The sequence below is a fragment of the Megalopta genalis genome, chromosome 4 (assembly GCF_051020955.1).
Source record: "Megalopta genalis isolate 19385.01 chromosome 4, iyMegGena1_principal, whole genome shotgun sequence".
In the NCBI taxonomy this organism is placed as follows: domain Eukaryota; kingdom Metazoa; phylum Arthropoda; class Insecta; order Hymenoptera; family Halictidae; genus Megalopta; species Megalopta genalis.
In genome coordinates, this window is record NC_135016.1 from 4,222,722 (window position 1) to 4,246,833 (window position 24,112).

General features: G+C 47.7%; 5 protein-coding genes across 5 annotated transcripts; 1 reads left to right on the top strand and 4 right to left on the bottom strand.

Annotated features, from left to right (window-relative positions):
• Window positions 1–89: 89 nt before the first annotated feature.
• Window positions 90–4,890, bottom strand: LOC117223822 (uncharacterized). Its single transcript, XM_033476359.2, has 4 exons — window positions 4,495–4,890; window positions 4,039–4,408; window positions 2,736–2,949; window positions 90–2,370 (listed from the first exon to the last, which is right to left on the bottom strand). Exons 2-4 carry the CDS (start codon window positions 4,261–4,263, stop codon window positions 2,354–2,356), a joined length of 456 nt encoding a protein of 151 aa, XP_033332250.2. The 5' UTR covers window positions 4,264–4,408; window positions 4,495–4,890; the 3' UTR covers window positions 90–2,353.
• A 140-nt stretch (window positions 4,891–5,030) lies between these two features.
• Window positions 5,031–6,885, bottom strand: Spx (Spliceosomal protein on the X). Its single transcript, XM_033476358.2, has 4 exons — window positions 6,735–6,885; window positions 6,441–6,524; window positions 6,080–6,354; window positions 5,031–6,012 (listed from the first exon to the last, which is right to left on the bottom strand). Exons 1-4 carry the CDS (start codon window positions 6,766–6,768, stop codon window positions 5,164–5,166), a joined length of 1,242 nt encoding a protein of 413 aa, XP_033332249.1. The 5' UTR covers window positions 6,769–6,885; the 3' UTR covers window positions 5,031–5,163.
• Window positions 6,886–6,938: 53 nt separating this feature from the next.
• Blos1 (biogenesis of lysosome-related organelles complex 1 subunit 1) lies at window positions 6,939–7,778 on the bottom strand. Its single transcript, XM_033476361.2, has 4 exons — window positions 7,621–7,778; window positions 7,459–7,531; window positions 7,170–7,387; window positions 6,939–7,112 (listed from the first exon to the last, which is right to left on the bottom strand). Exons 1-4 carry the CDS (start codon window positions 7,679–7,681, stop codon window positions 7,078–7,080), a joined length of 387 nt encoding a protein of 128 aa, XP_033332252.1. The 5' UTR covers window positions 7,682–7,778; the 3' UTR covers window positions 6,939–7,077.
• A 374-nt stretch (window positions 7,779–8,152) lies between these two features.
• ear (ENL/AF9-related super elongation complex transcription factor) lies at window positions 8,153–15,301 on the top strand. Its single transcript, XM_033476357.2, has 6 exons — window positions 8,153–8,301; window positions 8,377–8,511; window positions 8,567–9,012; window positions 9,094–9,767; window positions 9,850–10,118; window positions 10,297–15,301. Exons 4-6 carry the CDS (start codon window positions 9,629–9,631, stop codon window positions 12,106–12,108), a joined length of 2,220 nt encoding a protein of 739 aa, XP_033332248.1. The 5' UTR covers window positions 8,153–8,301; window positions 8,377–8,511; window positions 8,567–9,012; window positions 9,094–9,628; the 3' UTR covers window positions 12,109–15,301.
• An 896-nt stretch (window positions 15,302–16,197) lies between these two features.
• Window positions 16,198–23,591, bottom strand: Tm2 (tropomyosin 2). Its single transcript, XM_033476362.2, has 7 exons — window positions 23,434–23,591; window positions 20,238–20,528; window positions 19,827–19,960; window positions 19,566–19,754; window positions 19,420–19,495; window positions 19,207–19,339; window positions 16,198–16,565 (listed from the first exon to the last, which is right to left on the bottom strand). Exons 2-7 carry the CDS (start codon window positions 20,475–20,477, stop codon window positions 16,483–16,485), a joined length of 855 nt encoding a protein of 284 aa, XP_033332253.1. The 5' UTR covers window positions 20,478–20,528; window positions 23,434–23,591; the 3' UTR covers window positions 16,198–16,482.
• Window positions 23,592–24,112: the final 521 nt, after the last annotated feature.

The following is a 24,112-nucleotide window of genomic DNA, read 5'->3' on the forward strand; positions in this document are numbered from 1 at the left end:
GCTAAATGGGTGTCTCGAGCGAGCGCGTTGCAGCGTGGGATACGAGGGGAAATAAAAAGAACGCCGAGAGAGAGAGACTCGTGAAAACGTAGCGCACACCTGGATCCTTTTATTCGAGGTTTTCCGCGATCGGCCGGTTCGCCGAATCTTACATGCTAATGGGACGCCGTTTTTCCACCGGCGTCCTACGCAGCTAATTAGAGACACACGAACGAGCGGCCACGGCCGCACACCGGTGCGAGAATGTCAAACGTGTTTCTTTCGGTGCATATTAATCCGGTGCATCCAATTAAAAAACACCGATCGGCTAACGAGCTAACTTTTACACCGGTGACGCCACGCGCGCGCGGCTATCGGTTTCTACTTTTCCAATTGACATCATCACAGCCAGTAATTACGCGTACGGATAGTACAGGTTCTTTCAGCTGGAGCTTTCACTTCGAATAGGTTCGCCGTCTGTCGAACAATTCGCTGGCGTTAACAGACGCTAAGCGAAAACTATGTTATTAATAAAAATCGAACGATACGCGTGTTCAACGGCGCGTCGAAATTGTGAACATTCAAATAAACGTAACATAAATTATTTCCAACAAGACGGCGCTCCGTGCCACGCAAGTGGCCGAAGCGATGCTCTTTGGCGAGAAGAATTCCTAGCAGAGTGATTCTCCAAATGTTGATCAGAATTAGTTGTCGAGATCGTGTGATTTCACAACTTCGGACTTTTTTATTTGGACGAAATAGAGCCGAATTGGAGAGCGTTCGGCTGACATTGTTTTCCATCGTTAACGGCAAACCTTCCTCCGCCCATTAAAACAAAAATCGTACCTTACTTCGTCAAAAATACATGTTCGTTGAATCAAGATGAAACCTCTAGCCGAAAGACCGCGTAGAAGTATAATATCAAACGGTAAACTCGCGGCCGATTCTTTGCAAACGAAGCTGCGTCCGGCGCGTCGATCCCGATCGATCGTCGCGCGGCGGATCGCATGATCGCCGGGGAGACTTGTCGCGATGCAAGTTTCTCCGGGTTTCTTTCTTCCACGAAGATCACCGCGATTAAACGCTATCGCGAGATCGATCTCGGGACAGGGAGGCGAACTGCGGGATCGAGAGGGAAGAAGAATAGATCGCTGAGCAGGAGGGGTGACAGGGGGAGAGTTAGAGAGAGAGAGAGAGAGAGAGAGAGAGAGAGAGAGAGAGAGAGTGCGCGTCGCTCTCGAGCCGTGTTCGCCTCGATTGTCCTTTTTAATTAGCCAGCGATCTCTTGGTACCCGGGGCCAGGTACGTCGAGCGTGTCTTCTTAATTGTTAATGGGAGTCGCGGCCATTCGGGAACGAGTTCCGTTCGGCTCGGTTGCACCATGCTCGGCGAAATGGAAGCCGGAGACCTCCGACCGGGGAGCTTCGAGTGTTCAGAAATGCCGAAACGACTTAGAGCTAATCAATTCCGACCTGCGATTTGTACTCGGCGAACATTCGCGCGGACGGCTACGCGTTTCTATCGAACTATAGTCGCTGCCTTCCGAAACTTACGGAGAGATCGAATGGTTAAGGTGGAGAAGATAGAGGAGCTCGTTTCGTGCAGGTACAAGATATTATGCTGCCGGACGGGACAATTGCAACGCGGGGAACAGGTCAATTAGTAGTCCAGGGAGAACATCGTATGAAAAACGTCTTTTGGCGACCCATTACGATCGTCCTCGAGTTGCAAACGCTTTCGCCGTGGCAGCGGTGCATTCAGCGGATCTTTTTCTATGGTGCCGCGTCCTCTAACCGTGCTGAAACAGCTATGTACGAAGTAATGACACAGATTGCGATCTCTCGCGAGCAGCCCGCGGATGTTTATGCAAATTCTGCTTTTACGGGCCAATTTACACAAACTGCGGCCGAGCAAGGACTGTACGAAGGCTGCGCGGGACATATTCGAGCGAGCAGAGCCGGCCAATCTATAGGAAATTTGTTATGCTGAATTTCAGATAAACATCCTCGGTCCTCTTGAGAGCGATCAAGAGTGTCGCGACGGCGACGACGGGTTCGGCGCGCCCCGCCGCGCCGTGGATGTAATCTCGTTTGAAATCGTCGCTCATTTGGCCGGTCTGTTAGCCGCGATCGGGTCGTTTCACCCGTTACCGGTTATTACAGGCGAGGGGCCGCGTAAAAAGACGCGTTTATCGTTAATGCCCCCCCGCGCCATAATCGCCCGACGAGGGCGTCCTGTTAGATCAAAGCTCGGCCGAGGCGGCCCACTGTCTTTCAGAGGACATTACGGCGCGTAATGCCGAGCGATCATCTTGCGGCTGCCTCCGTCGTTGTCTTCTGGCCGACATAATCGATCGGTTAAATCGGAACGGCCCTCATGCGACGACAGGGGCTGCAATATAAATCAATGCACACGGGTCTCATTATCGTCGCATCGTGATTGGATGCGGATCATCGGCGATCCTCGAACCTAATCGACGGAGCGACGAGGATCGTCGTTCCGCGGGCAAACTAGTTTCGCTAGGACCGTTTCGTCGGTGCCCTGGTTCTCGTTTTTCCTTTTCTATATTTTTTCTTTTTAGAAAATCGATAAGCACTCGTCGCGAATTAATCGTGCATCAACGTCGTCCTCGTCGAGTCGCTCGCGATTACGTTCGTAAGCGATGGAGGATCGCGCGAGACCGCGGTTCGTTCCGATTATAATTGGAGATCATCGATCGCGTGTGCGAGCTTCGAGCATTCATGATTGATACTCACTGAGATGATTGACGGCCGGCTGGGATGCGATTACCAACATTTTTCTGTGCGACGGGAAAAACTCCGACGTCGGTATTATACTTATCGATACCTCGTTCTGATCGCTTCCTGGACGACCGCCGCGGTCGGCTTGCCTGTTGGCGGCGTGCGCGTTGTGCGCTAGTGGTACACCTTGAATATTATGTCTGCAATTACTGACTATGTAGCTGCTCACCTGGGCCCAAAAAAAAGGAATCGAGAACACCCTTAGAGAAATGCATGGCCCTGGTCGGACTACGCGGAAAGTAGCTACTGTGGCTGCTGCGCGTCTAAGGACGAAACATGCACGGGCAGGCGCGTGAGGGACGATCGGATGACTCGTGAGAGACAACGAGAGGCTTTCAATTGCCGTTTTATAGTCCCAGGAAGACACCAGCGACCGGAAAAAGTTCGCGCGGATCTCTGTCAGCGAGCAACTTGAACCAAATCTGTCGGCGATTTAGTTATCTTGGAACGATAGAGCTGAGATGAAACAAAATAGATGAGAAACGAAGACGGCGAGATTTAAAGTAGAAACACACTAATGTCATGTCACGCGTATTCGTGAGTGCGTATTTAATTATACAATTTCAGTCTAATCTACCCTGTCTTGAAGCAGACACTTCCAGCTTTCGTTTAAGCTAAGTTGCATAAACTTAGCCCCGCGAGAACATATCTAAAAATTCATCTGAACTATCGCTTTGAATTCGTGTAATTTTCCTTGTCTTTTACCAAGTGTCATAGGTCCGCGAACGGACTTATTACACAATCTAATATTATTTCAAATATGTTGAAACAGATCAGGATCACGTCACGTAATTTCATGCGACTTCGCGCGACGTGATACCAATCCGGTTTTTTTAACAGATCTGAAATAGTAGAAATGCGCAGGCTCACGTGACGTGGCATTAGTATGTTTTCACCTTTAGGAACACAGTAGCAAGTGCGGCGAAGCTCTAGACTCTGGAGGATCCAGCGTAAGACCAGCGCGGAAGTGGATCGATCGATTTAGGGGAAGCAACGAATCGTTGCGGACGTCGAAAGAACAGCAGAAAAGTAGATCGGGCAAATTTAAGGAAAGCGGCGACTAGTTTACAGCTTGCAAAGAAAATTGAAGGCGAACTCGTAGATTCATCGATTTGAACCTTGCAAATAAAACCGAACGTAAAAGTAGATGATGGCAAGGGGAGGGAGGAAACGAGTGGCGATCGTCGCGAAGCTGAACTATCCTCTGGAGGTCGGTGCTCGAACTTTTTCCGCTGGCGGACGCAATCGGTCGGCTTACCGAAGACACGATAAACACAGCGAGTAAAGCAACGCCCAGCCAGAAGTACCAGGCTTCCCAGAAATGTCGTGGCGGCCGTCTTTGCACCAGGAGGCAACACTGATTGTTGCAGCAACAGTATAAGCAGTACTTGTCCGGGGTGCAGGCGTACGGTTTGATCGGCTCAGTGGTGTCTCCGGTGAAGTTCCTGAAATCCACGCTGCACTCGTAATACAGCCGCGCCATGTCGCGAGCCTAGCATTGTCCAGCCCCCTTCGATCGCCGAACGATTGATTCCGGAACGAACGGGAACGGTCGCGCCAGTGATTCCGCCGTGAAGAAGCGCGGAGCCGGCGGATCGATGGAGCCACCGCATTGAGTCACGAACGATCTAAAAAAATCGCGTTATTTTCAGAATGCATCGCGACGCCGGCGCCGCTTAATTTACCGTTCCAGACACCTGTTCCCCTCACTTACCAGGTTGGTGACATGCGGCGGACGCGCGCAGACGGTCCTCGTTCCCTCGGGTTTTTCAGAGGCCGGTGTTGCCGAGAAGCGAGACCGCCAGGTTCGTCTGGTCGACGGGCTCGGGGACAACTGTTTTGCCGCTCATTTGTCCGTTCCCCGTTATCACCGACTGGACAGGATAGGCTCGAAATAATCGATAAAACGAGCCTAGCTTGTCCTTATTCACACGCGAGCCCCGATCGATACGCTAAACAGCCTAGCTCCGGCACGGTTTTAAACTCGTCCGCGAAATGGCGCAATTGTTCTAGCCCGAGCTTGTTCTAGCACACGTTTCCTCAGGATACGATTCTTCTAGGACACGTTTCTCCAAGATACAATTCTTCTAGGACACAGTTTCCCCGCATGACTGCTGACAGCACCTTGTCGATCTCCAATCCAGCTTACTCGATTAATACAGTGCCACTTCAGCAAAGTGAACGAAAGAAGCATAGGCGGAGTTGCGAGCTGAAAGGAGGGAGCTGTGCTCCGAGCAATGAAACATAGAATCGTCGATTAGGAAATTTATTATGGAAATTCTGCTATGAAACGCACGTTTGTACAATGAACACAGTAGAAACGCTTATATTACATTTACAAAGTGACTGGCAAAGGTGTCAGTAGTCCGAACGAGAGGTAAAACTAATATTGATTGGAATCGTGCGGAGGTGGCGGAGGCGGAGGACCTCTGGGAGGGAACGGTGGACGGAATTGGGGTGGCGGTGGCGGTGGAGGTCCACCCTGGGACACAGGAGGAGGCGGTGGATGTCTCCAGCCAGGTGGAGGCCTGGGTGGAGGAGGTTGGAATTGTCCAAACTGCGGGGGCGGTGGTGCTCCGGTGGCGGAGGGTGGTGGAGGTGGTGGGAACTGACCCTGAGGAGGACCACCGACGCCCCAATGAGGAGGCGGAGGTGCCATCATCCTGGGGTTCGTTTGTTGCGACTGCGATGTAGGAACTGGCATCGGCGGCAACGGGGGTGGCATTCCAGGGGGTAAAGGTGGATGGGCTGTCATTGACATGGGAGGCAGAGGGGGCGGAGGAATGTTTGCTGGAGGAAAACCACTGGACGGCGGTGGTGGAACTGGAGGAGGTGGAGGGTGTCCCATCGGGGGTCCTGGGGTCGATGGAGGTGGCGGGGGTGGAACGACCATTCCGTGATGCATCACGTGATGTTGAGGATGATGACTCTGTTGATGAGCCGCCGCGCTGGAATTCGGCATTGGGGGAGGCGCCAATGGGGGTGCGTCCGCGAAAAGTTGATGGGGCCTGTCGGCTTGACTCAAGGGGTTCTGTGCTGCCAGTAATCGCTCGGCTGCGCTGCCGTGTCTTTCGCCCTTGGCGTCACGTTTGAATGCATATGATACAGAGATGGGTCTGTTGCATAGGTACTGGCCATTCATGGCTTCTATACTGGCATCCGATGCATCAAAAGAGGCAAAGTTAATAAATGCGAAACCTTTGGAATTTCCAGTCTCTGGATCTCTCATTATCTAAAACGAAAATTAGATTTAGCAGCGAATTTTTGGTGCTAGGTTAAGAGGATTCAGGGTGGATTACCTTTGGTGTTTGTAGAATTACTCCAAAGGCACTGAAGGTGTCGTACAGCAGCTTTTCATCCACTTCTGGGTCAAGATTACCGATAAATATGTTGGCCCCCACATCCAAATTCTTTTGGTGAGCACTTGCTTTGTTCACTCTAATTGGTTTCCCATAGAGTTTGATCATGTTCATTATTTTAATGGCATAGTCCGCATCTTCCTCCCCCATGAACTCAACAAACCCATAGCCTTGATGCATTTGGGTCACCCTGTCCTTTGGCATGTGGACATTGACTGAAATAAATTCATAAATGAAAAATGATAAATTTTCTGTCAGTATTTTAGAACAATGAATAAATTAATAATAAACAATAACACACCCACTGGTCCTGACTGGACGAACAGTTCCCACATAAGGGATTCTGTAACTTTGTCATCGAGGCCACCCACGTATATCGTGGCATCTGAAAATATTTATGAACGAATTAATTATCAGTCAAAAGTGTAGAATTTCGAAATCAATGTTTATGTACAAATAATCTAACACAGTTTAATATTTTTTAGTTATTTTGTGCTGGATAAAATAACCAGACATAAACTTAAATATAATTAATATTGTAGTCTAAGGAATTGTTAGGATTTTGTAGTACATTTCTTTTAGAAAATAAATATACCTTGATTACGTTCGGCAATCGGGCCAGCCGCCATAGTTATTCATTAATACAACGTCTGAGTCTGAGGTTAGATTCTGGTTACCTTACAGAAACCATTGGCAGGACTGGAATTGAAAATATTACCAGAGAAACACTGTTGCCAACGCTCTGAGGACGTAAAACCATTTTCAAGTTGTTACCAACCTAACAAAAATACTCCCAACGTAAAAAGACGCTTTTATTTCAACATGTATTAATATAAACAGAAAATAAGGAAAATTTTACAACAATACACGATAATTCTTACATCTGTTTCTTAGATAATAACAGTATTTAAGTCTTATTATTGTATCATCAGATATGATCATGTAGCACTGGTCCCTTGGGCTTCTTGAGTTGCTGCAAATAAAAATATTCATATTTACATAAAATATGATGGTGAAAGCTATTAATTACCTTTGTAAGAGTACTCTAATGCAGTTGCAATAGTCCTCATGTCCCCCTCAATGCTACGTGCCCAATTCTCTGCATCACCAATTTCCTTCAGGGCACTAGAAAATGACTCCACTAAATTCAACCATGACTGTGTTTGTTTAGCAAAATTTGTTGCACTATGCTGCAGCTGCTTAGCTTCTGCATCCAATTTTTTCTGGTTTAAATATGCCTGAGCCACCCTGCATCACAAAGTCACATATATGCTATAATATCCAGATGCACCATAAATAAAATGGCACCTTACACTTACCCCACATTTAAATGATCAACCAAAGCCTGCGTCAAATTACTAGCTGCTTGTACAGCCTCTTTTCTCTTTTGTTCTGTCAAAACAACATTACTATTGACAAGAGTTCTCGGTGATTTTACGAAACATTATCTTGCATTTTATAATAGCATTTTAACAAATTACCTTGCCTCTCTTTCCTTGCTGATTGTTTACTTTGGTGCTCTTTAATGATTGTAGACAACATGTTTGTTAATAAACAAATACAACACTCGGTCAGACAGTCTACAGGTTAAATTTATCGTAAATAACATTCTAGTTATTTCTCTAAATGCATAGCTACCACCATTCGATAAGAGCACCCCGAATGGAGTGTATAGTAACTCCTCAAGGATATAATATTATACATGTACAATTATCGTTCGGATATCAGTTTATTAATTGAGCTGGGAGAAAGTACATATCATTCTGCTAATTTAGTGCAAATTTTTAGCGATGGATTTTCCATAAAACATTCTTAAAAAAAAGAAGGAAGTGTCCAGCGTCCAAGTACAGTAGTGCCTCCTCATAGCGAGCGATTTTCTACCTCTTCATTCTGAGCGCTTTTATCCCCACCATTTTAATGCACATACAGCTCAGCGCAGTTGATTTAGAAAGAAAATGAGAGATGATCGAGAGAGACAGAACAAAACCATCGGGCTCTATTTACAAGTGTCCACACGGACGACAAACCTAGGCCATCTCACTTTATCGTGCCTGCGATCTCACTCTTTTCGCGCATCCGTACCCCTGGCGCTGGAAATAAATCTAATGTTCTACAAGCTTTTGTAACCGTTTGTTGAATATGGAAATCAAAGGAAAGATTTGGTAAGTATCTAAAAGTAGGTACCTAGATACCTGCGGAGATTCTCTATGTCCGAGCCCTAATTAATGTTTTTACAGCTTCGAGCCCACCAGGCCGCGCGGTTTACATCCCTAAATTGCGAGTCAGGAAGTGCGCAGTGAGGCCACAAATTCTTGCAAATTGACAAGTAGTGGGATGGCTGAATTAACAAAATTTTGTAATTTCATAAACTAGTAAGTATTATCTAGAATGCAGCTTCCAGGTTTTCAAAAATTTTAATAATTGTAGAAATGGTCGCCGTTTCATGACGTTCGCAAAGACACTGGACTGTGTGGTCAAGAATCCTACAGGGAGAAAAGTACAAGCCGAATATCACGCTGAGTATTTCAGATGGAGCGTCAGGCAAACTTATGTGCAAATAGGGTGAAATCACAAGCATGCTAAAGTGAGACAAGCTACATTGGTCGTCGGTGTGACTTGTTTCGCTTGTGGTTGTACTGATATCATGCTCTCTTATTCACCCGCCACTTCTCCTCTTTGTCTAAAACTATGACGTCAGCACTGCTTACCTGCGAAGCGTCAACCAATCAGAGAAAAGGAGTTTCTATACCTACCCTCATATTTCCACCGGATATTGTTCAGTATGTCTCAGAATTCCTAAGTACTTGCGGTTAACTGCCAAGGGAAGTCCTTGAGGTTCAGAACGACTGAATACACCGGAAATATTCCAAAAGGTACTCTAATAATAAATAGTGTGTCACTAATTCCATCAAGCATTGGACAAAATTCTAAAAAAAGTGTGTGCACTGGCACAGTTTCCCCAGACGCACAGTGTTGTCCACCAGATGGCGGTTGCCGAACATTATTAAGTTCGGGTGTACGGAGCAACGAGTATGGCGACCAGTTCTCGTTGGTGTAAAGTTTACCTGTTGATAATCGAGTCGAATTCAGCCCGTAGAAAAACCATAGAATTAGCCCGACTGTAACGAGGCGAATCGCTTCTGGCATACACCTCGTTCGCAACGCAATTCCGTTCTAATGAGGTGGTTAACACTTTCATACAGAACAAGTGTAACCAAACGATGCACCAGAATCTCAAGAGCACGAAAATTAGGGGAGAAGTGCTGTCATTGCCTGCACATCTAGCATAAAGGTCGGCGTACGATGGTTCACCGCGTCACAAGCGCTCTGTGATGGGCCTGATAGTCGAGGATTCGCCAGCGGTTTCATTCACATTCACAGAGATAAATAAAAATGTAATGTAAATTCATTCTCTGTGTTTACCCGCGGCAACCGATTCCCTCTACTTTTTCTTTGGAGTAGAACCTTTGGAAAATTTCATATCAGAGAATGGCAATTCGCATCACGCTAGAATGCGGCCACTCATCCACATTACGTGCGCATACCACAGCAGAGGGTTACACTCATGATTGGGAACTGTTTGTGCGGGGTGTACAGAACGCTGACATACATCATTATGTTGAGAAAGGTATATAAGTTTTTCATTGCTCTCTTATTCCTCTCTCTGTAACCACGCGCCTCTATGTAACGTGCAATATCTTTTATTTCAGTGGTTTTTCAACTACACGAAACATTTTCAAAACCAAAGAGGGTGCTGAAGGAACCACCATTCGAGCTGAAAGAGTCTGGTTATGCTGGCTTCGAAATCCCCATTCATATCTACCTGAAGAACAAAGATGAGGGAACCAAGAAGATCGAGTTACTGTATGATCTTCATTTGCAAACCAGTGGTCCTGCCATTGCAAACGTGATGCGGCACACCGAGATAATTAACAATCCCTCGGATGAGTTCCGGCGAAAATTACTGAAGGGTGGTGGCGTAAGTATAGCTTCTACGTAGTCATTGTTTTTACAAACTTTATTCCCCGAACTTCCGCAAATTGAAACACGCTCCTTAAATATAAATTTATCCTCCACAAATTGGAATACCTTAGCGTTTATCATGAAATTCGATTTGCCGAAGTCCGAATAGAGTTTCCGAGAATATATCTTTGCAGGCTATAGTGTCGAGTTCCGAGAGTTCAGCCGAGAAAAGCGAGATCAAGACTCCAACTATGGTCGGCAAGCCAAAGTTGAGCGGGAGCGAGACGAAAAAGCACAAGACCGTTGAGTCGAAGACATCGAATTCCTTCGCTGAACTGTTCGGCACGCCTCTGAAGCCCACGAAAGTCTCGCAGGATACGAAGAAGCCAGCACAGCCGGAGAAGTCGTCGGCCCCGAAGCCGGTGGTCGCTGCGGAGAAATCCGAGAAAGTGGACAAGGCCTCGAAGCTGAAGGACTCGCCCCACAAGGACAGCAAGAAAGAGAAGATCGACGATAAGAAAGACAAGAAGCTGAAGGATCAGTCGAAGAATAAGAATCGGAGCAAAGACAAGTCGAAAAGGCCCTCTAGTCCGGGGGCGAAGAGTCACTCGAGCCCTTCGAACAAGCGACCACCGTCCCCGGTGTCCTTGAAACGACCGGCCAGTCCGTCTGCGTTGCCACCCAGTAAGCGACCAGTGTCGCCGAAGTCGAAGGAGAAAGAGCTCAAGAAGCCGGTCTCGGAGAAGGAGAAAGAGAAGAGCAAGGAGAAAGAGAAAACCAAGGACAGTTCAAAGAGCGTCGTGGACCCGTCGAAAAGCGAGAAGAAGAAGGACAAGAAGAAGCACAAAGAGGACCGAGACAAGGAGCGCAAGGACAAGTACAAAGAGGGCGAGCGATCCGCCTCGAAGGAGTCGTTGAAGGTCAGTGAGAAGAAGAGCGAGAAGCCGGAGAAGCCAGAGAAAAGTGAGAAAGAGAAGAGCCAAGAGTACAAATCGACAAAGGACGGTCGGAAATCGCCGAAGCAGCCGAAGGAGCCAGAGAAACCGAAGGAGGAGAAGCTTCCGAAGGTAGAGAAACCAGAGAAGACTGAGAAGTCGGAGAAGCCGAAAGATGGCAAGAGTGAAAAGGACAGGCAAAAGCACAAGCACAGGAAGAGGGACAAAAAGGACAAGCGGGACAGTAGCAAGGAGAGAGACAAGAAGGAGAAACGGGACAGGATAAAGACATCCTCGGAAAAGCAAAACAATGTCGCGAATGCGTCGACGGGCAACCCCCTGTTAGCCCTCCTATCGGAAATGCCGGAGAGGGACAGCAGCGACTCGGCGCCCTCGGTGGACGACGATTCGTTCTCGGAGCCAAAGCCGGTGACCAAGAAGGAGCCGGAGAACGCGACAGTGTCGACGCCGCCGACGGAGATGCCGAAGCCGATGTCGCCAGCGATGCCGACGGAGATCAAGAAGGAGAAAGTGGACAGAAACAAGAGGGAGAAGCCGAAGGGCAGCAAGGGCGAGGAGAAAGAGATCCGCAAGCGGAAACGGCGGAGCGAGAGCAAGGGCGATGACGAGCACGTCGTCAAAAGGGAAAAGGATCGAGGTCCATCGACTTCGCCGCCATTGGAGCCTGTCTCGTCGAGCCAATCGCCGGTGGCCGTCGATCAGGATCAGGTGCACATCGCCAAGGAGAAGGAGGACAGGGCTGCTGCGGAGCAAGCAACAGAGAAGAACGTCGAGGTCGAGGCCGAGCAGGTCGCCCCCGACTCCACGAACAGCACTCTGGTCGACTCGGAGATGGGCGAGCCACCCGTGTTCTCCGAGGACTATGTGTCCCAGTTGAAAGACTTGCAACAAAAGATCATGACTCTGCAGGACAACCAGGAGCTGCAGAGAGTCGTCCAAGTGATTGCGGAGACCGGCCAGTACGAGATCACGAAGAAGACGTTTGACTTCGACCTGTGCGCCCTGGATCGTAGAACGGTGCAACGTCTGCAGCAGTTCTTCGCGTCGTGACCGTCTGTAGCATAAAACACGCATGACATCTCTCTCTTTCATTTTACATATTATTATTCTATGTATAAGTCACTAAGTTATTTGAGCTTACAAGAGATTCTTTCACCTGAATATAATGAAGAAGGAAAATAGTAATATATAAGACCCCAGGAGAACGTAGCGGAAACACACGTACAGAACACCTTCTCGGCGAAGAGAGGAAAGACCGGGTTTTTTTTTTCGATCTGGGCGTGTGCTCGAATCTTCCGTGTTCTTTCGTTTCTGTTCTTTTTTTTCTGCCTTTCTATTTTTTCTACTACTTCTATCATTACTACTACTACTACCACCACTACTACTACTACTACTACTACTACTACTATTTCTTCTTCCACTTCATTTTTCATCTGTTTCGTCTATTCTCGTCCTATTCGGTATTCGTCGATTTTTAGAAACGCGTTGCATAAATTATACACTCTTTTAGGGGAAAAATTCGATGTCGGGGCAATCGATTTATCGATTCGTATTTAAAATAGTCGGTTTTTCAAAACTCCGGGTTCTTCGTCCTCGTCAACGGGATCAGCCTATTTTGTTACACAATTTTTACACGTTTCCAGCACTTGTTACTTTTTACGTTATTTTGTACATAGGTGATATTATACATATAATCTGTATAAAGCACAGATCGGGAATTGTACATTTGCAATCGTCGTGTAACATAGGGAATTTTTACCGTTTTTCCTCTGGGGGAACATTCTCGGGATGGTCTACAGTGCATTTACCCACTGTTATGTAGACCCGATGGAAAGAAAACAAAAAGGAACGTATGATTTGACTTGTACATTATAATCATTAAAACAAGCAAAACAAAAAAAAAAACATAGAAAAAGCATGGGATGAAAACGACGACGAGAAAAAAAAATGACAAAACAAAAAAAAACAGAGAAGCAAAGAAGGAAAGGAAAAGTTTGACTCTGACGTTTTTTAAAAGGAGCAAGTGAAAGAAACACGGTGTAATCGGGGTCGCGTTTCGCGAGCAAAATTTCCGCGCGTCGCCATTGCCTTGTAACGTATAGATATATTCTTGATATCTCGCGAGGAATTTAACGTAAACGGTTAGGGTTCGTCCCCTCGGATCAAGAAACACCCTGTGTATTTATTGATATTTTCATACGCGCCGTAATTTAAAACGTGTAAAGAACGATCGGAGATGTGTGCCGGTCATTCGACGACTTCGATTCCTTTCTCTTCGAACAGAACGACGTTTGCTTTCGACGCGGTCCCCCTCCCCCAACCCAAACTCCCCCAAAAAAACCGATTACCGCGACGCGCACGTGTGTAGCGTCAATAATTTACCATTGTACAGTAACAGAGTATTCTCTAATCTAAGTATTAAGCTGGACGATAAGTTGCATTAGAGGTATAAGCTGACGCGCGAGCCGGTGAACGACGCGTCCACGTTCCTTTTTCCGAGCTGCTTCTTTTTTTCTCGCAGCCATCTTTTGCCACGCGTTCAAATTGCTCGAGCGGCGCCTCCGCCAATTATAAACTTGGTTCGTTAGCTGGACCTGGCTGCGCAGAATTCATTCTTAATTGTCCGAGACGCGAGCGTTCCGTTCCAGAAGCCGATTTTACTTTCGATCGAGAACGATCGGTCTCGGGGTACATCGGCTGCGCGGTCGAAATGGTCGAAATGGCACCGGTTTCTCGTGGAAACGTCTGAACGCGTAGCGATCGCCGCGTCTCTGTGTGCCAATTAGAAACCGGCGGGCTTAGGCCAAGACAGTGAGCATAATTTTCCTTTCGAGAACCGTCGCAATAAATCGTTTGCTTCGCGATAACGTTACCTGCGCCGTATCGTTTCGCCTACGACGATCCCGCCGTGCTAATTTATTCGGAACGAAGCGATTCGTCGTGAAATGGTACCGCGTTCATTCACTTTATTTTTCCTTCGTCGACCGCCCGTTCCATGGCTCCGGAGTCCGTAGAACGCCACAGAACGGTCACGATGTCGCGTGCAATCGATACACCAAATAGTATAATGGTTTTTTGATAACGTTGTTTAGGTGACGAATCGTTGTACAATTCTAGGCAAATAATCATCGGTAGACTGTATAGTTTCGCAGCGCGTTATTTATTACGTCTTGCGACGAGATCGAGCGGCGTTTGATTTTTTCAACGTCCCGGAAGACTCTGCGATCTCGATCCTCGATCCTCGATCCGGACGACCGGTCTCTGCGTGCTCGCGGCGAGAATCGATTTTTTCTGTACAGAGAAAGAAAGAAAGAGAGAGAGAGAGAGAGAGAGAGAGAAAAGAGAGAGAGAATGTGTGTGTGTGTGTGAGTGTGTGGGCATTAGTAGACACCGCCGATCGTGTCGTCCGACAGTGCTGAGAATTTGTCGCGAGATCGAGCTAGCGGAATTGTTTTCTACTGGGAATTGCGAATCTGTTCGCGAGAATCGCGAGTTCATTGCGAATCTCATGTCGCGAACTTCGAGGGAAGTTCCTTGCGGGGCCTATCGAGCCGAAATACTCTGAGGGATTTCATTTTTTTTTCTTTTTTAGCTGAATGTTTTTACTCTCTACCACTTTGTCCGTTGTGTTTCGATCATTGTTACAGTCTGTTTGGTATATATGAATTCTGTTGTATATATAATATATATATATAATAGACATCATGATGTCCGTGTTTTGGATGTACGTGTGTGCTATCTCGTCTTGTTCGTTTGTAGATATACATATTTTGCCCGCACTCGTCGCGAACGACCGAGTGATTTGTACATTTCTTTGTTGTTTTACGTTGCATGCCTGAGTTTTTTCTCAGTCTTTACGTTCCAGGGAGTCTCAGCCCCGTTTTGCACGCTCGATCCGGGATTCTATCCTTTTTCTTCTTTTCCGGTTCTCTTTGTCTCTATGTGTATGTGTGTTCTCAGCATGCTCGAGACAGGTTGACACGCGTTGTATAAAACTGATGAAAAGACTATTGCGCACAGTCGCGCGAAACGAGGTTCCCCGCGCCCGGCGATTAAATATCAGCTGTAAATAGTAGATAAGAAGACCGCGCGGACGGTACTGTAGATATACAAATTATTCATGACTCCCGAGGATAGTACAAGTCGGTACTCCTGAATTTATATGCCATTCGGTGTACATTTATACGTTCAGTGTACATTTAATAAGTACCTTGGTGACTAATAAACGTCTCTTATAACTGTGCCTCTGAAAAAAAAAATCTACACCGCGACGTTCGAGTCTCTGCATTCCACCCCCCAAACCTTTCTCCGGACGATCGGAAAATCACTAGTACGACGTCCGTCGACTCGTCGACGATTTTACGATTCTACAAAATTGAACGCGGTTCTACGATCACGGATGAAAGTTAAGAAACACATTTCGAAACATTTTTGTAACTTGACCAAACGATTTGAGTTTTTCTTCTTTTTGAGACAGAGGGGCCAATTTGCTAGCACTAGAATATCTTTTCTTAATTTTGCTATTATCATACTTCGAACGACGAAAGAAAAAGAAAGAACTCGCCTTTTAGAACGTTTTTTAAAATTGCCTTTTAAATCGGTTGACGTTCCGACTTCGATATAAAAATGTTGAAAACCGAGAGTCCTTCGTTTTTCCGTCTCCTATCAGATAACAGTAAAATGTGAAAAGAGTATTTCAGATATTGTACAGCAAGCTGGTCTCTCTACGTTAAAGAAGAAATTCGAGTCGTTTACTTTTCAAGAAGTTATTGCGTGTTCAATGATGTTTCTTAAGTGTCGTCGGTGAGAAGTGTATCAGAGAAAAGTGAAATATCAGGTTGCACACGACGCTACCGGTCGAGATTGCATCGAGAGGAGCGCACTTGTAACGATTTTGTAGCAACAGCCTGATATATTCGATGGTGTGTAGAGATAGAAAATGAATTTCTGTCCTCTCCGGATAGGGGACGATTCCACAACCGGTTTTTCGAAAGAGCATCGCCGCGTAGATGCTGCGGATCAGTGTTGGCCGCACGAAATGCTCGTCGACGGATCCCTTCTTTCGAAGAACCGGTTACAGTAAAGAGGATCGATCTCTTCGAGAAGCGGAGTCGACTGGAAAGAGAAAGAGAGCGCGTGTCTAATTAGTAACGCATACCACATTGCAGCAGTTTATTGGGTCTCGTGTAATATTTGGTACAACAGTGTAACAGAGTAAAATTCCTTACGATCTCCACCGTATATTGATCATCTTCGTCGCATAATTTAGATAAATAATAACGCCCGGCCCCCGGAACCGTGTCCTCGGCTCCCTGGTTCTCTCGCCGAGCACTGATTATCCGGCGTCGTAGCAGCAGTTCCATCTCCCCGCACGCGTGATAATGATCTCGATCGTCAAACGGAAGCACGGAACGACGAGGCGGCTTAGTATCCGGCCAACTCGGCGAACGTCGAGTCCATCTCGTCGGCGAGCGACTTGTATCTGTCCTTGTTGATGCCCAGCTCGTCTGCAATGTTCGGAAAATACGTCAGCCAAGCCTCTCGACACCCTTCTACCCAACAAAATCCTCTTTCGACCCCTTTCCATCTAATCGATACGGTCCTACGGACCGTCTACGTCGGTTCTACGCGCCTGCCCGATACGATCCCCCGTCGCACCCCGCAGAATCTACCAGAAAATTCTGCAGCATTTTCTGCGGTGCACTTTTACGTATAGAAAACTAGGTTACGAAGTCCGGTCGTCCAAAAAAGCTGCATCCGCGATAAAGCAGCGAAAGTTGACGCACGGGAAATACGGATGCAGCCTGAGAGAGCCGTGTTCATAATCGAGTCTCGTTTAAAAGACCGTTTCATGCATGATCTTATTAGGATTACAGACGAATCGTTCCACACAGCTTGTAAACGAAACTGGACAATTTGGGAAGAGGAGACACGATTATTCGAGCTTTATTTACCGTACTCTTAAGAAAAATCTGAAGGATGAACGAATGAATCTAGGTGGCGTCTTAAGATCATGCGAACAAGGTCTTACGCGAGTAAGGCGCGACTATGAGCACGGCCCTAAGAGATCACGGTGTCATTCTAAACGGTAGATCGCGATCTATCGGGCAAGCGCAGGACGTATACTACTTGCTCGAACGGACCTAAGTCGCGGTTTTAAAATCGGTTCGAACTGTTTCCTCTGGTCGGTTCGGCTACGGGAAGACTGTTATGCCCCCTACTCAAAAAATTGTACGGCGATCATTCGCTCTACAAAAAGCACACTGGCCTCTTCAAAATCTCTAGGTGTACTGGCGTCGTACAACGCGGTGTATGTCGGTGTGTTTGTACGAGACAAAATATGGTACAGAAAAAGCATCGTGTCGCACATTCGCACGCGTGTGAAAGCAAACTACTAAACGAAGCTTCAATATCTTCTTCCTAATGAGGAAGAAAACTACATCTCGTTGTCCACTGTTCGTGTGCCAGCACCGTTTGGAACCGCATCGCGTGAACAAAATCGACCGGGACGGTTGATTTTGGTGCCACTAGACTGATCGTTTCATAGATTCGAATTTATTGTCGAACCATTAATTGTACGGCCTCCCCGGCCCTTTGCATTTGATACGATCTTTTCGAGAGAATGACTCTCTAGGTACGCCGAAATCCACCACCGCAAGGGTTGATTCTAGTTTGTTTGTTGTATCGGTAAGTTTGCACAGAGTCCAGCGATCACAAACGGCGTTCGATGTAATTTCCTTCGTCGGTTAATCACAGTGCTCGAAGCATGCAAGAATCGTGAGGTGTAGTATACCTTTGCACGAGTGTAAGGCAAACGGTTTTGCGAGAGGGTGGCAAATGTACCTGGCGTACGACGGCCCACATAAACACGTGCGAAGCTTTGTTTTTTTGTTTGTTTTGTTCTATTATTCTTTTACTTTTCTTTTCTTTATTATTTTTTTTTATTTTTTTTTTATTTTTTTTTTGGTTTCGTTCAGATTTTATTCTGTTAAGCGCCTTGTGTGTTTTTCGATGTACGCGTGGATATTAATAGACGATGCTCAACTTAAACGTGAATAGTGAGAATCTGGGTGTATTTCTTTGTCGGAAGAGAAAACAAAAGGAAAGAAAACTTATAAGCGAAGCGCTCCCAAATCGGACGAGTATAAAGAATTCAAAGAAAATCCTGGCGGAAAATCCTCGGAAAGTGATGATCGTGCGGAACAGCGAACACGTAACTTGCGTATACATGTAATCTTGTATGAGTGAGAGAGAGAGCATGTGAGAGAAGAGAAAGAGAGAAAAAAGCGAAAGTAAAATGTGATGCTCTTTGTAAACGTGACGGAAAAACGTGACGGTGTTTGTTAAAAGTGAGAGAGAAAACTTTGGTAACGGAACAGAATGAAAAAAATAATACGCCCTTTGGAAGCACAGCGACAAAAGAAAACAGGGAGAAATGTAGCTTCAAGCGGTAAAGTCACTTCGAGACGGTGAACGATAAAACTGAGAGAACAAGTTTTGAGCAAAGAAATAAACGAGAAGTTTCGAGCGATTTTGTGAGTGGATTCGTTTCTTTCTGACTTTCCGAGTTCTTTTTGTCGTAAACGTATCTTATTCTCTTTTGCTTTTTTTTTGTTTCTAGTAGCCAGAAAGCTCAGAGAACGTCTTGTCCAATTCTTCGCAAATCGTTTTGCGTTTCTCCTTCTGCTGGTGCAATACGTCTGCAAAGAAAATCAGTGGTGTTGCACGGAGTACTGTCATTGTCGCGCGGTGATATCTACCCGGACTACCATCCGCAAACCGTGTAAACCGTCTCTATCCGTTGCTAGTCAACGGTTCGTGCGATTCTGTTCACGTTCATCGGAAATCGATCAAAGGGTTTCGCGGCTCGCGCGGCAACGTTCGCCCAAGGTTGGCAAATTGACCACGAATCTTTTGATTCCATTCCAGCGTAGCCGAATTACGGTAGCGCCGTTGTCATTTTGCCAAATTACGTCATGGCTGCCTGAGTTCGATGCAAAATAGTCTAAAAATACGGCGCCACGTTTTTTTCCCCCCGCAACGAAAATCCATCCCTTTGGCCGCCGATACCCGAAGCTGTACGAATGTGTAAATCACTAGTCACTTATTAATGATCTCGATCCCATAGGAAAAAGTTCGCTGACTGACCTTCGAGCCTGTCGACCTCCTTCTGCAACTTCTTGACCGTTTTCTCGGCGAACTCCGCGCGGGCCTCAGCCTCCTTTAGCTTGACCGTCAACGTTTTGAGCTGTCTCTTGAACTCCTCGACTCTTTGGTTAGCCTAAACGGATCCAGTTAATACGTCGTACCAAACTCGATTCAAGGACGATAAAAAAGAAAGAAATCGAACGAGGGACTCACCTTCTCTTCGGAGACCTCCAAAGATTTCAAGCTGTTGCCGACGACTTTGAGCTCCTCCTCCAACTCCATGATCTTGCTGCAAAATTCGATCGTCTCCCATGATCCAAAAATCGGAATTTTGTTCAAGAAAGAACGCGAGCACTTACGCTTCACCGGACTTGACTCGGTCCTCGGCTACTTCCAGCTCGTCTTCAACGAAGGCCAGCTTCCGGGAGACTTCGTCGGATTTTCCGTCGGCGTCCTCAGCGAGCAGACGGGCCTCCTTCAGCTGGTTCGTCAGTTGGTCCATCCTCTCCTCGTCCTGCTGCGCACGGTTCTCCAACACTTTGCACATACTGAAACAGCAATCGATCAGTCCCAAAATCCCTGAACCCGAACAGATGTTTAACGATTCGTGAGACAGTCACCGGCTGGACTCATCGGCAGCTTGAGAAGCCTCGGCTAACTTGGCGGTGGCGGTGTTCAATCTCTCCTCGGATCGCTCCAGGTCCTCCTCAATCAGCTGGACTTTGCGGTTCAGAGCGGCGACCTCGGACTCCGCCTGGAAACCAAAAAGCCGCGGAGTGACTCACTCGGTGCCTAAAAGGGGAGAGTAGAAGGGTGAGAGCTAGGGCCCGAACAGATGATCCTTCGGGTTCGTAAAACTGCGTCACACTGAGTCATCGATCTTAAACAGGCGAGACCGTCGCGTCGCGTCGCGACTCCCGGTGACAAAACGAAAATAAAACATGTCGGCGAAAATCGCAGTTGGACCCGGGCCAAGATAAACTGGAGCAATCGCAGCTGGAGCCCGTCGCGTCAAGCGACACCACACTCACGTTGGTCAGAGCCTTCTCCTTCTCCTCCAGGTCCTTGTTCGCCTGCTCCAAAGCGTTCTTGTTCGCCGACAGGTCACCCTCCACTTGCGTCAGCTTCTTCTGCAGGTCGCTCACTTCCTCGTTCACTTTGTCCGCACGCATGTTCGCCTCCTTGGCCTGGCCCTCGCAGGTGTCGGCCTTGTCCATCGCGTTGTCCTTCTCAAGCTTCATCGCTTGCATCTTCTTCTTGATCGCGTCCATGATGGCGGCCTTTTTCTCCTGCCGGCTTCCTTCAAGAAACTATCGAGTTCACTGGAATCACCCAAGTCCGATTTAGTCGAATGTCCATTGTTCTTTCATCTTCTCGTCGCAGGGCTTTGGTCTTTGGGCATCGCGAGCATCCGCCTTTCGAACTTCGCGGGCCAACGGGGTTCGGATGATTTTCTCAACAAGTGTCCCTGGGGAAAATCGTTTCTCGGGATGTTCGCGCGAAAGTCTGAAGTATTCCATAGTTTACGATCAACTCTGGATGAGCTCGGAGAGAACCAATTCAATCAAGAGACGCCTAAGTACTTCCTTGGTAGCTAATTAGGGCTTGCAGATAGCCTTTCGCTAGATTCTTGCCCACTGGAGCCAAAGATGAGGCTTCGAAATGTTTCAGTGATTGGAGTTCAATATTCAATAGAAATTTGGTAAGAAGACGTCGAAAAGAAGAGATCATTGGGGTCAGAAGCTACTAGGACTTCCAGTAGGATGTTTGCCAGATCCTTCAGAAGCTTCAAATGATCCATAGATTATAATCCAATGTTAAACAGAAATTCAGGTAGCATATTTCATAAAAAGATGCCCAAAGAGAAGATCATTGGCGTCAGAAGCTACTGACGCTTCCAAAAGTGCTTTCGTCTGTCTCTTGTCTATCGGAGCCGAAGATAAAGCCTTGAAACGACTCATAAATCATGTTCCAACATTAAATGGAAATTCAGGTAGCTTATTTATAAAAAGAAGATCGAAAAAGAAAATCTGTGTAATCAGAAGTTAATAGACTTTCCAGTATCCGCTCATCGTCTGCTGTAGACAAACTCGAAAGCTCGAGGTATTTCACGTGGAACATTGAGCCAATGAAACGGCCCAAGAGAAATGTGCTCGCGCCTGAAAGTTGGTAGGGCATCTGCACATTCTTCGAACAGGTACAACTCGGAAGCTTTCGCATTCCGTGCAGCGAAAAGGATCAAAATAAGCTCGAGAAAAAATCTGCAGAACCAATGTCCGTGTGCTCCTTAAAGAGATTGATAGCCCTCTATCGCTATATAAGACGCGACGCGGAGGACATCCGGTTCTCGAAGCGTCCAGTTTTAACCCTGAAAATAGAGGATCGGGCCGCGTGCGAGGCGGAGAGCCGCGGCTTGCATATTTCGTCGATCTCCGTGGGTTCTGCGAGTCATAATCCGGCGGATGATACCGCGCGGCCTGCGAGCCGCGTCGAAGAGAGACAAGAGAAAGAGAGAGAGAGAGAGAGAGAGAGAGATGGAGAGCACGTCGGTGCGTCTACGGAAATAGCATCCATAGGCAGGCTCTATAAATATGCGCGGAACGACGAAAAGAGAGGACGGCGGCCGGCGTTTCTGAGGCCGCGAGGCGAGGAGGCCAAAAAGCACGAGCGTAACCCAGAAGAACGGGCTTTACTTGGCCGCCACCGACGACCGACATTCGATCTAACTGCCGCGTATTAATAGCATTTACGAAATCATCGCCCGGCGGCTCTCGCGATCCCGCTGCTAGGTCCTGCGAGCACGGATCTCTCGAGGATCCACGAAGGACCTCGAGAATCGTCCCGATTGCACCCGATTTGCCGCGCGATCCCCGCGTGAACTCCCAAGAAAAGAGATAACCGGCCGATTTCTCCGCGGAGCCCTGAACAGAATTTTGCCCGTCGAGCAAACGGCCGCGGTGTTTACATCGAGGAACATCGCGTGGGAACATTCGTTAATATCCAGATCGGCGATGGAGCCTCGGGAAAAATTTGATCCGTAAATATTTGGGGGAAGGGTGCGAACGATGGGCGATCGCCGGGAGGCGGGCCCGGGTCATTTAATTGATCGTTTGGTAGCTGAATGGCAACATTCGACCCTCTTTCCGGTTATTAATAGCGCCTGGAAGGCGTTTGGCATCTGGTTACCCGCGAGTGCCAAAGTGACATAAGAAAGTAGATCCTCGAAAGTCAATAACAACGGGGGACCTTGTTCGAGCCTTCGTCAAGCGACGGCTTCGGACGATGTAGGAGGCGTGTTAGTTGACAGTGCGAGCGCTACTTACTGCATGATTACGGCGAGCCTGGAAAAAGCTCTGGAAGCGTTAGTCGTGCGAAAGCTGCGCTGGTTAGAAGCTCTTGCGAAAGCGATCGTCCGCGTCTCCTTCTCATCTGCAATCATTCCGACTGCTTATTCTCGGATCGTCGTCGTCGCGACGGACATCGACGAGCTCTCTCGTTGCCGCGAATCAGGCTCGCTACCAGGAAACATCCACCGGATCGTTCCGCGGTTAGAGGTCGAAAATAGCATGCGAGTGGACCGATCCGATGCGATTCCAGCTTGCGACGATCCCGTTCGAGCGACGAGAGTGTCTCGCCTCGATTACCATTCTTCGCCCTATTCAATTATCTCGATATAATTCCGACTTCGTTCGATTTATCGATCACTTATCTTATCTTTTTATCGCGTCACTTTTCTCCTCTTTTTTTCCCGACCGCTATTTAGCGCGACGTATCGTCGTATCATCGTAACACAGAGACTTTCTCCCGTCGATCGTAATAAACGTCATGATTATCACGATTGTTAACAGCGAAGCAAGGTTAAAAGTTCTACTTACAAGCGAAAGCAGTTTGCTCAAAACCTTCAAGACGGCAGACGGGGCCCGCGCGATCCTGAAGCCTCCGAGCAACCGAAGCTCCGTTAGCGCAAGCTTCTCCGGCGATCAAGCAAGAAGCCTAATCCTCCTCCATCCTCCACAGGGTCGATTCGTCTCGGATCCATCGGCGGATCCTCCGCGGGAATTCGTTCCACGGCACAGAGTCTCGGAATTTTACGGGCACTCGCGTCACGTCGGCGGTCGAACGCGGATTCGGACGTGACGTGAAGAGAAGCGGAGACTGCAGAGGAAGACGGGGATCCACGGAGACGGTGCTCCTTCCTCGGACGTTTTTTGCTCGGAGTTCACTTACCTAACCCGAGCGAGTAGAGTGGCGCGAGTCGAGTGTCCGAGGGTGCTTCGGCGAGCTTCTTCGTCTTCGTCTCGACGCGGGACGTGAACTCGCGGCGGAGCCGAGGATCGGAGGTGGGGAGCCCAAAAATGGACCGCCACGGAAAGTTCTACGGGGGTGGGGCCCCGAACGTTTATTTTCTGCTCGCCGCTCCTCGGGAATTTCTCTCACCTTCCAATGGGGAGAGACACTGGAGCCCAGCGCGATCATCCACGGACTACGACGGGGATCGATTTCGAATCGGAACGCGCGTCTTCCGATCCCCTGTTCCGCGCCTCGGGATGACAGATTGGATCGAATTACCGGATGCAGTCGCGGAACAGATCCGAACGGCCCGTTCCGAAAAATCCTGCGAAGCTGTCGCGATTTTTGCCGACCGAGTCGCGAGGCGGTAGCCCGCCGGCTATTTTTGACCGCTTTGCGGTCAATTGTACGTCGAGGAGCTTTTAACTAGCTACAATCGCACCGACAGGAACAATAAACGAGAGAATCTCGGGGATATCTGTTAGCACCGGGAAGTCGACGCTCTGGAACCGCGCGAGCGATCCAGGGATCCCATGGATCTTCTGGTGTACAGCTGAGAACGATCGCTGAGATTTTTCAGCATGTAGAGAACCGAGATCATTTTTCAAAGAAGTGA

Coding starts and splice junctions, on each gene's coding strand:
- Blos1 (XM_033476361.2), bottom strand. CDS start 7,681: ATGTTGTCTACAATCATTAAAGAGCACCAAAGTAAACAATCAGCAAGG. Junction 7,532..7,620: donor AGCAAGGAAAGAGAGGCAAG/GTAATTTGTTAA, acceptor TTGTTTTGACAG/AACAAAAGAGAAAAGAGGCT. Junction 7,388..7,458: donor GTTGATCATTTAAATGTGGG/GTAAGTGTAAGG, acceptor TTTGTGATGCAG/GGTGGCTCAGGCATATTTAA.
- Spx (XM_033476358.2), bottom strand. CDS start 6,768: ATGGCGGCTGGCCCGATTGCCGAACGTAATCAAG. Junction 6,525..6,734: donor GATTGCCGAACGTAATCAAG/GTATATTTATTT, acceptor AAATATTTTCAG/ATGCCACGATATACGTGGGT. Junction 6,013..6,079: donor TAATTCTACAAACACCAAAG/GTAATCCACCCT, acceptor TTTTCGTTTTAG/ATAATGAGAGATCCAGAGAC.
- Tm2 (XM_033476362.2), bottom strand. CDS start 20,477: ATGGACGCGATCAAGAAGAAGATGCAAGCGATGAAGCTTGAGAAGGAC. Junction 19,961..20,237: donor AGGAGAAGGCTCTGACCAAC/GTGAGTGTGGTG, acceptor TTTGGTTTCCAG/GCGGAGTCCGAGGTCGCCGC. Junction 19,755..19,826: donor GCTGCCGATGAGTCCAGCCG/GTGACTGTCTCA, acceptor TTGCTGTTTCAG/TATGTGCAAAGTGTTGGAGA.
- LOC117223822 (XM_033476359.2), bottom strand. CDS start 4,263: ATGGCGCGGCTGTATTACGAGTGCAGCGTGGATTTCAGGAACTTCACC. Junction 2,950..4,038: donor CTGTGTTTATCGTGTCTTCG/GTAAGCCGACCG, acceptor TTTTGGGCCCAG/GTGAGCAGCTACATAGTCAG.
- ear (XM_033476357.2), top strand. CDS start 9,629: ATGGCAATTCGCATCACGCTAGAATGCGGCCACTCATCCACATTACGT. Junction 9,768..9,849: donor ACATCATTATGTTGAGAAAG/GTATATAAGTTT, acceptor CTTTTATTTCAG/TGGTTTTTCAACTACACGAA. Junction 10,119..10,296: donor AATTACTGAAGGGTGGTGGC/GTAAGTATAGCT, acceptor ATATCTTTGCAG/GCTATAGTGTCGAGTTCCGA.